The 14,506-nt window shown below is 45.2% G+C and overlaps 1 protein-coding gene across 1 annotated transcript in view; it reads right to left on the bottom strand.

Moving 5' to 3' along the window:
- TIMELESS (timeless circadian regulator) overlaps positions 1-14,506 on the bottom strand; it is a 77,563-nt gene that overhangs the window by 5,100 nt on the left and 57,957 nt on the right. Inside the window, exons 23-28 of the mRNA XM_070740558.1 lie at positions 12,461-12,603; positions 10,920-11,145; positions 8,053-8,121; positions 5,733-5,851; positions 3,906-4,014; positions 678-738 (exon numbers count right to left, since the gene is read on the bottom strand). Coding sequence (XP_070596659.1) covers positions 678-738; positions 3,906-4,014; positions 5,733-5,851; positions 8,053-8,121; positions 10,920-11,145; positions 12,461-12,603 — 727 coding nt within the window. The remainder of the gene's footprint in view (positions 1-677; positions 739-3,905; positions 4,015-5,732; positions 5,852-8,052; positions 8,122-10,919; positions 11,146-12,460; positions 12,604-14,506) is intronic.

Genomic DNA, 14,506 nt, shown 5'->3' with positions numbered 1-14,506 from the left:
TAATAGACTAGACAGTTTTACCAGAAACTGGAAACCATTTGTGGACTTGTTATGCATTAAATACAATCAGATGGTTGTCAGAGGGATCTGAAGATCAGTGTAATATTTAGATCAATCTGTTGACTCCTCTCTCTCTCCCTCCCTCCCTGTGTGTGTGTAATGTATATATATGTTATAAGTTGAGGACTGCCTGTGACTGCTCAGGAGGTATTCACTTTCCAGCTGATCGTTAGAATGGTGGGATGGGCTGAGGATTCTGTCTTAGTGAATATCTAATTCTGAGTTTGAGGGACAGCTCTGCCCAGCAAAGCAGAGTCTTAGTCATGCAGGTCCTAGTTCTCTCAAAGATGGTTTTTCCCCCAAAACAAGGCAACTGGGGGGAAAAAATCCCATTTGAGCAAGAACAAAAGATTTTGCTTCTCATCCAAGAAGCTTCATCAATTTTTGCAGGAAAGCTTAGGTAGGTAAGACATACTAACATGTCCAAAAGCCAAGACAAACTCAAGAAGGTATAATTATGAGTGTCTTTTTCTTGCCTATCCAGCCTCTTTACTACTCTGAAATATGTACGTCTGTTCCTTCCTTCCTTCCTTCCTGTCTCTTTCCTTCTTCTGTAAGATGTTCCCCTCCCCCTGTTCTGAACTTCTCTTTCCATCCTCCCTTAACCCAATACTCACGTTTCTGCTTCCAGCTCTCTCGGTTCTATTACTTCAGGGTGATCTTCTCCTGAATTATCTTCTAAAACCAACAAGAGGAAAGCACATAAACTGGGAAAGGCCAAGGCACCGCAGGAAAAGGCTGAAGCATTTTAGTATGAATTACTGGACAGAGTACCGTATTTTTCAGAGTGTAAGACGTTCCTTTTTCCTCTCTAAAACAGGCTGGAAATTTGGGTGCATCTTATACACTGAATGTAGCATTCATTCATTCATTCATCCATTCATTCATTCATTTTTTCCATTGCTTTACTTGCTTTGAATAAGTTTCTTTCCAGCCCTAACAAGGTGCTGACAGTCTTCCCAGCTCGCAGGCTCTTTCATTGTTACTCTCTTCAAATAAGGTTCTTTTTTAAAGCCCTAACCAGGGGATAAAATAATGTGCTGAAGCTGACCAGACTAAGGACAATAGCCAGATGAATACCTGGAAGGCACCCCCCCCCCCCATAAAACTAAGGGGGTCTTATATTAAAAAAATAACAGTAATTCATCTTTATTTGGGTAAAAAATCTCAAGCATTTCTTATGGCACTGAAACATTCTGTTATAACAGTGGTTCTCAACCTGGGGGTCAGGACCCCTTTGGGGGTCGAACAACTGTTTCACAGGGGTCGCCTAAGACCACAGGAAAACAAATTTCCCATGGTGTTAGAAATTAAAGCTTCTATTCTGGGGCTTTGGAACATATTTTTAGCATCCGACCAATCAGGCGTTTACAGTGGAGGTAACCTGACCTTCCTGCCAATCAGCTTAAAGCTCTGTTGGGAGAATTGGTGCTAGACTTATGGTTGGGGGTCATCACAATATGAGGAACTGTATTAAGGGGCCGTGGCATTAGAAAGGTCGAGAACCACTGTGTTATAGCAACCTGCCAACTATTTACAATAATTCTTTCTTATGGCTGCAGCAAAATCTCACTGCAAGAATGGATGCAACAAGAGTATTAGCCCCCTTTTAGGCTGCCTGCATCTATAAATACTTGGTATTAGAAGGGCAAACACACTGAACTCTTTATCAGTTTGTGATTCACTATTCTTAATCTGCATTTTTTTAAATAAGCAGGGTACAATCCAAACTTTTCCAGTTATGACAAAAGGCCATTGGCTGCTTGTACTCCCATCAGCTGCATGCTTCTGTGATGCAGAATGAAAATTTATCAAGCCACCATACATGTCTGGGGGTTCGTTTGACAGCTAAGCAAAATTAGGCCTGGAATAGGCCACACCTTGATGTGGGATCCCCAAGTTGAGTATGGGAACCAGAAATTTATTTAATTTATTTATTTTATTTATTAGATTTGTATGCCGCCCCTCTCCGTAGACTCGGGGCGGCTCACAACACAATAAAACAGTTCATGACAAATCTAATAATCTACAATTTAAAGTATTTAAAAAAACCCATTATTAAGCAAACATACCTACAAACATACCATACATAAATTGTATAGGCCCGGGGGAGATATCTCAGTTCCCCCATGACTGACGACAAAGGTGGGTTTTAAGGAGTATACGAAAGGCAAGGAGGGTAGGGGCAGTTCTAATCTCTGGGGGGAGCTGGTTCCAGAGAGTCGGGGCCGCCACAGAGAAGGCTCTTTCCCTGGGGCCCGCCAACTGACATTGTTTGGTTGATGGGACCCGGAGAAGGCCCACTCTGTGGGACCTAATCGGTCGCTGGGATTCGTGCGGCAGAAGGCGGTCTCGGAGCTATTCTGGTCCGATGCCATGAAGGGCTTTAAAGGTTATAACCAACACTTTGAATTGTGACCGGAAACTGATCGGCAGCCAATGCAGACTGCAGAGTGTTGGTGTGACATGGGCATACCTAGGGAAGCCCATGACTGCTCTCGCAGCTGCATTCTGCATGATCTGAAGTTTCCAAACACTTTTCAAAGGTAGACCCATGTAGTTTGCACTATGAGCCTGTGGGTGGGATTCAGCAAACGTTTTCCTGGGCAGGAAAATGGGATAGTATTATAGAAGCCAGGAACCTATTTCCTACAATCATGTGTGTTTTGAGAAACGAAAGTTAGCAAACACCGCTCCATGCTAAAAAAGTGTTTGGAGAGAGCAGGGGAATGTCAAGATGTTCTGAAAACTAAACCTGGCAAGAGATCAATAGTAGGGAGAAAATGTTTTGGGTTTGATTTTGCAAACAGAGCTGACCTTCAGTGTTAATGTGTAAACCCTTCTTGTCTGCTGCTCATTGAAGTTTTAGATAGCTAAACACAAAAGCAAATAATTCAAACCAAGTATATCCATAATTACAAAGGCCAGGACAGACAACGTGGCAGTGCATAAAGATACACCATCTGACAATTTATAAGTAACCCATCCATTCTCACAAAAGGCCCAAAGGAACAAGAATGTTGGCCTGGTTTCATTTGCTGGTGTCACCACCAGATTTTAGTCATCCTTACATCCCAACAAGATAAAGTGGCCCATTCCTGGAATACAGCGATATGAAGGATGGGCCACTTTATCTTGTTGGGATAAAGGGATAAAGGCCACTTTATCTTGTTGGGATGTAAGGATGACTAAAATCTGGTGGTGACATCAGCAAATGAGACCAGGCCAACATTCTGGCGTGGGGTGGCACAGCAGGTAGAGTGCCGTACTGCAGGCCACTAAAGCTGACTGTAGATCTGAAGGTCAGCGGTTCAAATCTCATCACCGGTTCAAGGTTGACTCAGCCTTCCATCCTTCCAAGGTGGGTAAAATAAGGACCTGGGTTGTGGGGGCAATAGGCTGGCTCTGTTAAAAAGTGCTATTGATAACATGTTGTAAGCCGCCCCTGAGTCTAAGGAGAAGGGCGGCATAAAAGTTGAATGAATGAATGAATGAATGAATAAATAAATTCTTGTTACTTTGGGCCCTTTGTGAGAATGGATGGGTTACTTATGCTCCTAGTTCGCTCATGCCTGTCAATCATTGGAGAACCGATGGCAAAGGGACTGTGAGGCTCCGCCCACATGCTCAGACGCATGCACAGAACCATTTGCACATGTGCAGGGGGGAAAAGAACCCAAATGGCGGCGTCTGGGCAGATGGGCGGAGCCTCACGCTCCCTTTGCGACCAGTTCTCCAATGATTAACAGTCACGAGCAAACCGCGTGCATTTCACCCTTGCCCAACTGGCTTAGTGATGTGTTAATGAATGATTCCAATTTCCCTTCTCTTTACACATAACCTACCAGGTTGCTGGCCTTGAGTCTCCCCCTCCATTTCTTCTGAAGCAATGAAAGCAGCCATGTGGCGTAATTGTTCTGAGCCGAGTCTAGCTGGGATCCGCCAAAAGGATTCCTACAAGGAAAACCAAGGCAAAAAGTGACCCTCTGAGATTGCAACCTGAGCCTGCTGCACTGTTTTTATTTCCTTGCAAGTCTTTCGTCACAGCACTACTAAAGTCAGGCTTTAATTAACTTTTAATGTAACATTTGCAATTCTTCATGTTTTACCCTTTATAGTTCTCTTTCCAATATTGTTTTAATGATGTCTCTTCTGATGGCTTTTATTCATAAACCAACCAGAGTCACTTGGGTGAGATGGATGGTGCAGAAATATGATAAGCTAAATACATTTGCAAATGGTAACAGTTAAATTCGCATCAGCCTACAGGAAAAGGGGGGCGTTCACCCAGGTTCGCCTTGTGCACCAGTTGCGACCCTACTTGGACCGGGAGTCACTGCTCACAGTCACTCATGCCCTCATCACCTCGAGGCTCGACTACTGTAATGCTCTCTACATGGGGCTACCTTTGAAAAATGTTCGGAAACTTCAGATCGTGCAGAATGCAGCTGCAAGAGCTATCATGGGCATTCCCAGATATGCCCATGTTACACCAACACTCCGCAATCTGCATTGGTGGCCGATCAGTTTCCGGTCACAATTCAAAGTGTTGGTTATGACCTATAAAGCCCTTCATGGCACCGGACCAGATTACCTCAGGGACCGCCTTCTGCTGCACGAATCCCAGCGACCAGTTAGGTCCCACAGAGTCCCGTCAACCAAACAATGTCGCTTGGCGGGACCCAGGGGAAGAGCCTTCTCTGTGGCGGCCCTGGCCCTCTGGAACGAACTCCCCCCAGAGATTAGAATTGCCCCCACCCTCCTTGCCTTTCGTAAGCTACTTAAAACCCACCTCTGCCGTCATGCATGGGGGAATTGAGATCCTCTTTCCCCCTAGGCCTTTACAATTCTGTGCATGGTATGTATGTATGTATGTCTGGTTTTTATATTAATGGGTTTTTAAATTGTTTTTAGTATTAGATTACTATTGTACACTGTTTTATTGTTGCTGTTTGTATGGACCCCCTGGAATACCCATAAACAGCTGTGTCCAGAGGTGAACTTTTTTCAGCCCCTGAAACTTCCCTTTCAGAGGATTTCCCCCCAACCTCTGCAACCTGTTTCAGCCCCTGAAATCTCCATTTGAGAGACTAGGTAGGGCTACATTCGGTGTATAAGACACACCCAAATTTTCACCTTCTTTTAGGGGGGGGGATCACCTTATATTCTGAAAAATACAGTATTTATTTCATCCACAATGACAATTAAAACATACTGCATAACACCATTTATACAAAAGTTTAATTTTCCTCATTGCTTTCCATCTGGCGTAGCATTTACACAAAAGAAACATTTAGAATAAATAACACAAATTAACACAAATCCTTTACATCACGGTAGACGTTTCCTATAGCTTCCCCCTTTAATTTGGGAATAGACAACCTTTCTTGGGCTGAGGGATTCATTCCAAAAGTGCAAAGGCCCAAGACAAATAATTGTCTAATTTAAATTAAATTAATCATGTCTTCACATGATTACTCCCTTTACATTTCATTTTTTCTTACTGTATATATCAGAAGAGACGGTATTCTCTCTCTCAGCCCAACCCATTTACTGGGTTGTTGTTGTGGGTGGGAAAAGGAAAACAGAGTATTAGTTGTTTGCCACCTTTTGGAAATATCTAAGGTCCGCCCTGAAAGCACGCAGAGGTCACCTCACATCAAAACCCTCACCTGCTCGTTGGCTGGAGATCGCACCCCTAATTTCCACAGCAGTTCCTGGAAATCTTTGTGCTCCATGGCGTCCTCACTTTCTTCAGTCAACGGCACCAAAGGAACAGGCTGGGCACATCCTGGAGAAACAAAAATCTATCCAGCTGTAACTAGAGCAAGCCGAAAAATGTCCTCCCTGCAGGACCTGGGAATAAGTAGGTGGCTCTCTCCTGAGAAGAAAACCAGAGCTTACCCCTGGGCAATACTTTATGAAGATTAGCTTAATTAGTAATTTGAAATAGCCGACTTTTCATATTCGATATAGGAATGTCACCTCCCATGGAAGAGTATCCCAAAACTTCAGCTGCTGCAAAATGTGGCAGCTCGGGCAATTAGGGGCAGCCCAAAATAGACACATGTTACATCTCTGCTCCAGTGGTGAAATCCATTTAAAAAAAATTACTGGTTCTGTGGGTGTGGCTTGGTGGGCATGGCAAGGGAAGGATACTGCAAAATCCCCATTCCCACCAATGTTCCCTCTAATTTTTTTCCCCGTGTGGGCGGAAAAGTATAGTGTCGGAGCGACAGTCCCTTTGGGACTGGGCGGCATAGAAAAATAAATAAATAAATAAATAAATAAATAAGAAAATTCCCTTCTTTTTTATTAAAAGAAATTAATAATAAAACAAAACCAAAATCTATTACTATTATTATCTTCTCTTTTTCCATCCCTGTCTCCTCCCCCCTTGTGTGTGTGTGTGTGTGTGAACTCTTGAACCATTTCCAATTAGAGGTGAGCTATTGGAAATGGTTCAAGAGTTCACACACACACACACACACACACATGGCTGGGGTTTTTTTTCTCTGTTATTATTTGGGTGCTTTTTACCATATGCTTTAAATCAAGAGTCATTTCTCTCTCTTTCTCTCCCCCCCTCTTTCTCTCTCTCTTTCTCTCTCTTTCTCTCTCTATTGCTTTCTTTCTCTGTCACTCTCTATCTCTCTTGCTTTCTTTCTCTTCTCTCTTGCTATCTCTCTCCCCCGCTTTCATCTCTCTCTCTCTTTCTCTCTTGTTTTCTTTCTCTCTCCCTATTGTTTTCTTTCTCTTCTCTCTCTTGCTATCTCTCTCCCCCCCCCCTTTCTCTCTTTCTCTCAGCAGCGGCATTGGGCAGTAGCCGTGGGGCGGCGGCAGGGTGATCAGATGTGAGTCGGAGCTCCGGAACAAAGGCACCGACGGCGAGGGGGCTGCGAGAGCGCTTTCTCCCAGCGCTTCGGGAACGCCTGCCCTGCCTCTACTGCAGCCCCCTTGCTGGAAGTCTGGGATGAAAGCGCTCCCAGCGAAGGGGCTGCGAGTGGGGCGGGGCGGGCATTCCCGAAGCCCACGGAGAAAGCCCTCTCTCGCAGCCCCCTGGATGGCAGCGCTTTCGTCTCGCAGCTGCCACCGCCACGGGAGAAGTCGCGCGCCAAGGCAGGAGGCGGCGGAGGAGAGGGGGCGGATCGGGCGGGCGGGGGGCAGGGCCGAGAAGCCAGCGGCGCGTTTGGCCGGAGGCACCGTGGGGAGGCAGGGGCGGCCGCGGCTCCCTTTCCTCCTACTGCTGCGGGTGCTGCACCTCCCCGCCCCCCCCCCCGCGGGATGGCAGGGGGATGGAGAGTGCGCGCCCATGGAAAAGGGTGCGCGGGGGGGGGGTATTTTGGGGCGCGCATGCGCGCAGCTTACAGTGAACGGTGACTCCCACCCCTCTCTGGGGCCAGCCAGAGGTGGTATTTGCCAGTTCTCCGAACTACTCAAAATTTCTGCTACCCGTTCTCCACAACCTGTCAGAACCTGCTGGATTCCACCCCTGCTCTGCTCTGTGTGCTCTTTGGTTGCCGATTTGCTCCTAGGTCAAATTCGAGGAGCTGGTTTTGATCCTATCTGGCACGGGGCCAGAGTATCTGAGAGACTGCCTTCTCTCTATTACATTAACCAGTACCATGAGATCTGCCAGGGGAGGCACGCTGTGGTTCAGCCCCATCTGGAAGGATGTAAAGAGGCAAACCTTTCCTGGAACCCCTTTACTCCTGAAGTGAGATTATCCCTTATGGCCTTCCCAAAATAAATTCAAAATGTATCTTTTTCAGCAAATCCGGGAGTTGCCTTGATAATAGGGAAGCCTGCATGCTGACTGCTTTGTATGTAACCTCCTCACTTTCATGATCTCATTTTTCTTCGTATTATTTTAAAGGGTATATAAAAATATTTTAATCCTTGGTTTTATTGACAGGGTCACTTTGAGCGAGACGGGCAGCCACCTAAATGTTTCAATTAATCAATCTGACACCCCAGTTTGTTTGTATTTACCATCCTCTCCTCGGGCAGCAGCTGTTCTGTTCAAGCAGTTTTGAAGCCAGAGTAAGGGGCCAGCGAAACCTGTGGAGTGAAATTGCATGGGAAAGTGAGGCCCGGGGGGTGAAACAGCAAATGATGGTAACAATGATCTAATCTTTCAGATGTGGCAATTACTGATTGACATCAAGATATCAGACCCCTTTGTATGAATATAATCACACAAATTGAAAATCTCCTGGCCCCCTTCAGATTTCCATCAGCAGTCCTCTTGTATCAAAGATCCACATAGAAACATAGAAGTCTGACGGCAGAAAAAGACCTCATGGTCCATCTAGTCTGCCCTTATACTATTTCCTGTATTTTACCTTAGGATGGATATATGTTTATCCCAGGCATGTTTAAATTCAGTTACTGTGGATTTACCAACCACGTCTGCTGGAAGTTTGTTCCAAGGATCTACTACTCTTTCAGTGAAATAATATTTCCTCACGTTGCTTTTGATCTTTCCCCCAACTAACTTCAGATTGTGTCCCCTTGTTCTTGTGTTCACTTTCCTATTAAAAACACTTCCCTCCTGAACCTTATTTAACCCTTTAACATATTTAAATGTTTCTATCATGTCCCCCCTTTTCCTTCTGTCCTCCAGACTATACAGATTGAGTTCATTAAGTCTTTCCTGATACGTTTTATGCTTAAGACCTTCCACCATTCTTGTAGCCCGTCTTTGGACCCGTTCAATTGTCAATATCTTTTTGTAGGTGAGGTCTCCAGAACTGAACACAGTATTCCAAATGTGGTCTCACCAGCGCTCTATATAAGGGGATCACAATCTCCCTTTTCCTGCTTGTTATACCTCTAGCTGTGCAGCCAAGCATCCTACTGCCTGACCACACTGCTCACCCATTTTGAGACTGTCAGAAATCACTACCCCTAAATCCTTCTCTTCTGAAGTTTTTGCTAACACAGAACTGTCAATGCAATACTCAGATTGAGGATTCCCTTTCCCCAAGTGCATTATTTTACATTTGGAAACATTAAACTGCAGTTTCCATTGCTTTGACCATTTATCTAGTAAAGCTAAATCATTTACCATATTACAGACCCCTCCAGGAATATCAACCCTATTGCACACTTTAGAGTTATTGGCAAATAGGCAAACCTTCCCTACCAAACCTTCACCTATGTCACTCACAAACATATTAAAAAGAATAGGACCCAGAACAGACCCTTGTGGCACACCGCTTGTAACCGGTCTCTGCTCAGAATACATTATTGTATTTGTGAAATATTCCTTCTGAAAGAGAAGGAAAAGATCATGGAATGGGCAATTCCATTTCAGAACACATCTTGTGGGAAAGTTTGAACAAAATAGTACACTTTAATGGTATAAAAGTTCTTAGAAAGTTCATGCCAGCAAAATCAGGGGGGTGGGGGGGAGAGATTGTTGTAGGCTTTCATGACCTGAAGCCCATCACAAAAAATATATATTTTTGGGAAATGTTCCTAGTAGGAGTTGGAGCTTCTTATTTGCAAGGATAATGGGGAAGGGAAAAGTGAAAAGCAAATTAGAAAAGGGAAAAATAATCCCATTTCAGTCAAAGATATACAATACTTTCTAATAGATGTGCCTAGGTCCATATTAAAATATGGAAAATATATAGGGATCATGGGAGAAATGCATGGGGAAAAAGCCGGTCACATCAATCAGCAATCTTCAGAAACTCCCATCTCCAATCACATTACTTATCTCTCCTGATAAACCTCTTCTGTAGCCGCTGGGGATGCAAAGTTACATAGTATGGAAGTTAGGCAATTTGGTTAGCCCATCGCCATCACTGCTCTGGGCGGTTGTGTAGGAGATATCAGGAGAATTGTTTAAGAGATCATTTGAAGGGGGAGACATTCTGGGAGCTTAGAAAGCTGCGTTAGTGTCCCAGCACTACGATTCTATGACATTAGACAGCATCATCACAGTACAGTGATCCCTCAATTTTCGCGATCTCAATCTTCGAGAAACGCTATATCGCGATTTTTCCACCCGATGACGTCACTCCTTTCCTTTCTCATCTTTCTTTCTCTCGCTCTTTCTCTATCTTGCTTCTTCCTCTCTCACACTCTCTTCCTCCCTCTCTCATCTCTTTCTTTCCTTCTCTCTCTTTCTCTATCTCTCCCAGGCAAGCGGCAAGCGAGCAGCCGGGCGGGCGGGCAAGCGGCAAGCGAGCAGCCGGGCGGGCGGGCGAACGGGCAAGCGGCAAGCGAGCAGCCGGGCGGGCGGGCGAACGGGCAAGCGGCAAGCGAGCAGCCGGGCGGGCGAACGGGCAAGCGGCAAGCGAGCAGCCGGGCGGGCGGGCGAACGGGCAAGCGAGCAGCCGGGCGAACAGGCAAGCGAGCAGCCGGGTGGGCGGGCGAACGGGCAAGCGGCAAGCGAGCGGCCGGGCGGGCGGGCAAGCGATCTTGGGGTTTCCCCTTTGCCTGGGCGGCGGGAAGACCCAGGGAAGGTTCCTTCGGCCGCCCAGCAGCTGATCTGCTCCGCAGCGCGGCAGCAGCGAGGAGCCGAAGATGGGGTTTCCCCTTTGCCTGGGCAACGGGGAAACCCCATCTTCGGCTCCTCGCTGCTGCCACGCTGCGGAGCAGATCAGCTGCTGGGCGGCCGAAGGAACCTTCCCTGGGTGCCGCCCGCCGCCCAAGCAAACTCCACCATCTGCGCATGTGCGGCCATGAAAAAAAGGGCGCGCATGCGCAGATGGTGTTTTTACTTCCACAACCCTACATCACGAAAAATCGATTATCGCCAGGGGTCTTGGAACGGAACCCTCGCGATACTCGAGGGATCACTGTATCCTCCTTTTGCAATCAGAAAATTGTGAGCAATTCCTCACCTTCTTGTCTCAGGCTTTGCACAAGTTTTCGGTCTGAAGCATCTTCCCCCATTTTCTTGGACCATTTGCTCCAGGATTTTTGGTCCTTTTCATTTCCACCATCCTCCTTGGCCGGTTCATCTTCTTCTTCTTCTTCACTATCCAAATCATCCTTTTCCTCTTCATCTTCGTCATCTACCTCATCCAGGTCAGGCACCTCAGAATCTTTGGGGAACGAGGCCTTTTTCTGAAAGGAAGAAACTCAAGTCTATCTCTTAAGAGTACAGAACAGTAGGAGATGCTAAATTAGGGTGTTCCTCCTTCAATAATCCACACTAGAGAGAAAAGCAACCATTACCCCAGATGTAATAACAGCAGCTTTGACAACCCCGGTATTTTTGGCTGACTCAAATTAGCCTCTTGGAGGACGTTTTATATTAAACGTAAGATAAGATTTTGGATATCCCTTGTGAGCTACTTTTGCTTTAAGTGACATTTTGAAAGGCTTAGTTAGAAAGGATTGATAGATTGAAGCAAATGTGAATTTGACTAGAACAACAATCCTATCCTTTTTTTTGTTTTGAGAAAGGAGGCATGCTTGAAGAAGTAGAGTTGAAGGAAGGAAGGAAGCTCAAAGATCAATGATGGAGAATCTCAATCATCCGCATCATGGTTGTCCCAAAGGTCCTTTTTCAAGAGGCAATTAGACTTCGTTTGTTTTTTTTCCTTGAAGACTTTTCGCTTCTCATCCAAGAAGCTTCTTCAGTTCTAATTGTTGCCTGTTCAAAAAGTACCTCTGGCAGAAAGCTCAAAGAAGATCATATCTGAAAAACTGCATCTGTTGAGAGAGCTTAATACAGTGGTACCTCTACTTACAAACTTGATTTGTTCTGTGACCAGTTTCTTAAGTAGAAAAGTTTGTAAGAAGAAGCGTTTTTTCCCATAGGAATCAATGTAAAAGCAAATAATGTGTGCGATTAAGGAAACCACAGGGAGGGTGGAGGCCCTGTTTTCTCTCAGGAGATTCCTAGAGAGGCCCACAGAGGCTTCTCCCCGCCTTTTCTGGCCCTGTTTCCTCCCAGGAGATTCCTAGAGAGGCCCCACAGAGGCTTCTCCCTGCCTTTTCCGGTCCTGTTTCCTCCCAGGAGATTCCTAGAGAGGTCCCACAGAGGCTTCTCCCTGCATTTTCCGGCCCTGTTTCCTCCCAGGAGATTCCTAGAGAGGCCCATAGAGGCTTCTCCCTGCCTTTTCTGGCCCTATTTCCTCCCAGGAGATTTCTAGAGAGGCCCCATGGAGGCTTCTCCCTGCCTTTTCCGGTTACAGTTTCAGAGGCTCGGGTTTGTAAATCTTGAATACCCGGTTCTTATCTAGAAAAGTTCGTAAGTAGAGGCGTTCTTAGGTAGAGGTACCACTGTATGTACCCCTTCCCTTTTACTATTAAATAAATCAAATTAGTCCAGGATTTATGACCACTGTACAAGCATAGATGTGGGCATGCTCACATTTTCAAAGGGAGATGTGCAGACAGGAAAAAGGATTTGAGGGGTGGGCGGGTAGCATACCGATCTAACCAAACCGGATTTGTGCTTGCGTTTCTTGTAAAGCTCCTTGCGCTCGGACACCAGACCCATGCTAAGTATCTTCTCAATAATGCGGGCTTTGGATCGTTTCACTGTGATGTGCCTCATTACATTGGACAGGATATCTACAGAGGGAGGAAAGAGGCAAAGGCAGCGTGAGCTAACAGAAGGAGTTATACCAGCATATTTAGCTCCCTCTGCTGGTGCCAATAATTCACTTTACCGAGTGACCCAGGGCAAATAAATATGATGTCATATGAAATTCCTATTCAGATGCCAAGCCTACATCCTGTCTGTGGGAATATTGGCAAAGTACTATAGGTAGTCCTTAGCGACTGCTTGGTTTAGCAACCATTTGCAGTTGCTACAGTGATGAAAAAGTAACTTTATGATCAATCTCCACATTTATCATCTTTGCAGGTTTATAAAGCAAGGGAAAGCTGTAGTAAGATCAAAACCATAGTCACAGTTGTGGTTGTTGAGGATTACCATATTTTTTGGAATATAAGACGCACCTTTTTACCCTCCAAAAGAGGGTGAAAACTTGGTTGTGTCTTATATACCAAATGTAGCCCCACCCAGCCACCCCCATCCTTTGGCCTCTGCCTCCCAGCAATTTACCTCCTTGTAGCAAACAGAAAGAGCCAAGCAACTGATGATCAGCTTCCCAACCACCAGCTGATTGAGGCTGCAGGCAGGCCACTTGCTGAAACTGGAAGTGAAACTAAAGCTGCAAGGTGGCAAATTGCTGAGAGGTAGAGGCAGAATTTTATTTTCTTGTGCTAATCAGACTGTTGAAACTGGATGCAAGGAGATAGGTCAATAACTATAAATGTCTGTAGAATGTTCAAATTATTAGACTTATTTTTTTTAAAGACTGCTTTATTATTGTTCTAGACCAGTGATTTTCAACCTTTTTTGAGCTGCGGCACATTTTTTTACATATGCAAAATAATGGGGCACCTTGAGCGGGGAGGGGAGTGGGGGGGCTAAAAAAAGTTTGGACAAAAAAAATTCTTTCTCTCTCTCTCTCTCTCCCTTTCGCTCTATTTCTCTCCCTCTTTCTCTCTCTTCCTTCCTCTCTCTCCATCCCTCTTTCTTTTCCTTCTTCTCTTTTTTGCTCTCTTTCTATCTCTCCCTCCTTCCCTGCCTCTCTTTCTCTCTCTCTCTTGCTTTCTTTCTCTTTCTTTCTCTCTCTCTCTTGCTTTCTCTCTCTCTCTCTCTTTCTCTCTCTTGCTGAGCTTCGCGGCACATCTGACCATGTCTCGCGGCACACTAGTGTGCCGTGGCACACTGGTTGAAAAACACTGTTCTAGACAACTTAGCAAAATGAATAAGCTTTTTAAAATAAATGCTTGATCTGAAGAGGCCCAGTGCTTTTGTATCTTCTTTTAAATAGCAGAGAATAATGTATTCTTCCAGAAAGCCACATCAGTTTTAACAGCATCTGTACAAGTACAGTCTGAAATGTAACAATGTCTTGTTTTAGTATTAAGATAAGGCAGCTGAGTTAAACTTAGTCATGTTTGGGGTAGATCTATTTAAATAATTGGGAGGAGTTAGTGTGACTACATTTAAGAAAACTTTCTGGCATTAACATACTGCCATAATGTACATTTCTCCAATTTTTTGCTATTTCTATGGGTCAGGCACACATGCACAGAAATACACAGCAAACAGTGCCTATCATCAGTACTGTTTGCTGTTTCTTGGGAGGCAAAGGCAGAATTTTCTCCCCTTGTTTTTCTCCCCCAAAACTAAGGTGCGACTTACGCTCTGAAAAATACAGTACAGTAGTACCCCTAGATACGAGCATAATTCGTTCTATAAGGGAGCTTGTATCCCGAGGCAACTCGTATCTGGAACAAGTTGTTTTTCCCCTCTGAGATAACCAAAAGCTCAGCTCGTATCCGGAATTTCAGCTCGGAACTAGAACAGAAATGTCTCTCCCCTCGTGGCTCGTATCTTGAAATGCTCACATGTAGAGCAGCTCGTATCTAGAGGTACTACTGTACTTATAATTATTTC

This window comes from Erythrolamprus reginae, chromosome 2 (assembly GCF_031021105.1).
Source record: "Erythrolamprus reginae isolate rEryReg1 chromosome 2, rEryReg1.hap1, whole genome shotgun sequence".
Lineage (NCBI taxonomy): Eukaryota > Metazoa > Chordata > Lepidosauria > Squamata > Dipsadidae > Erythrolamprus > Erythrolamprus reginae.
The sequence above is the reverse complement of the archived record's forward strand: the minus strand, read 5'-3'. Positions and strand labels throughout refer to the sequence as shown.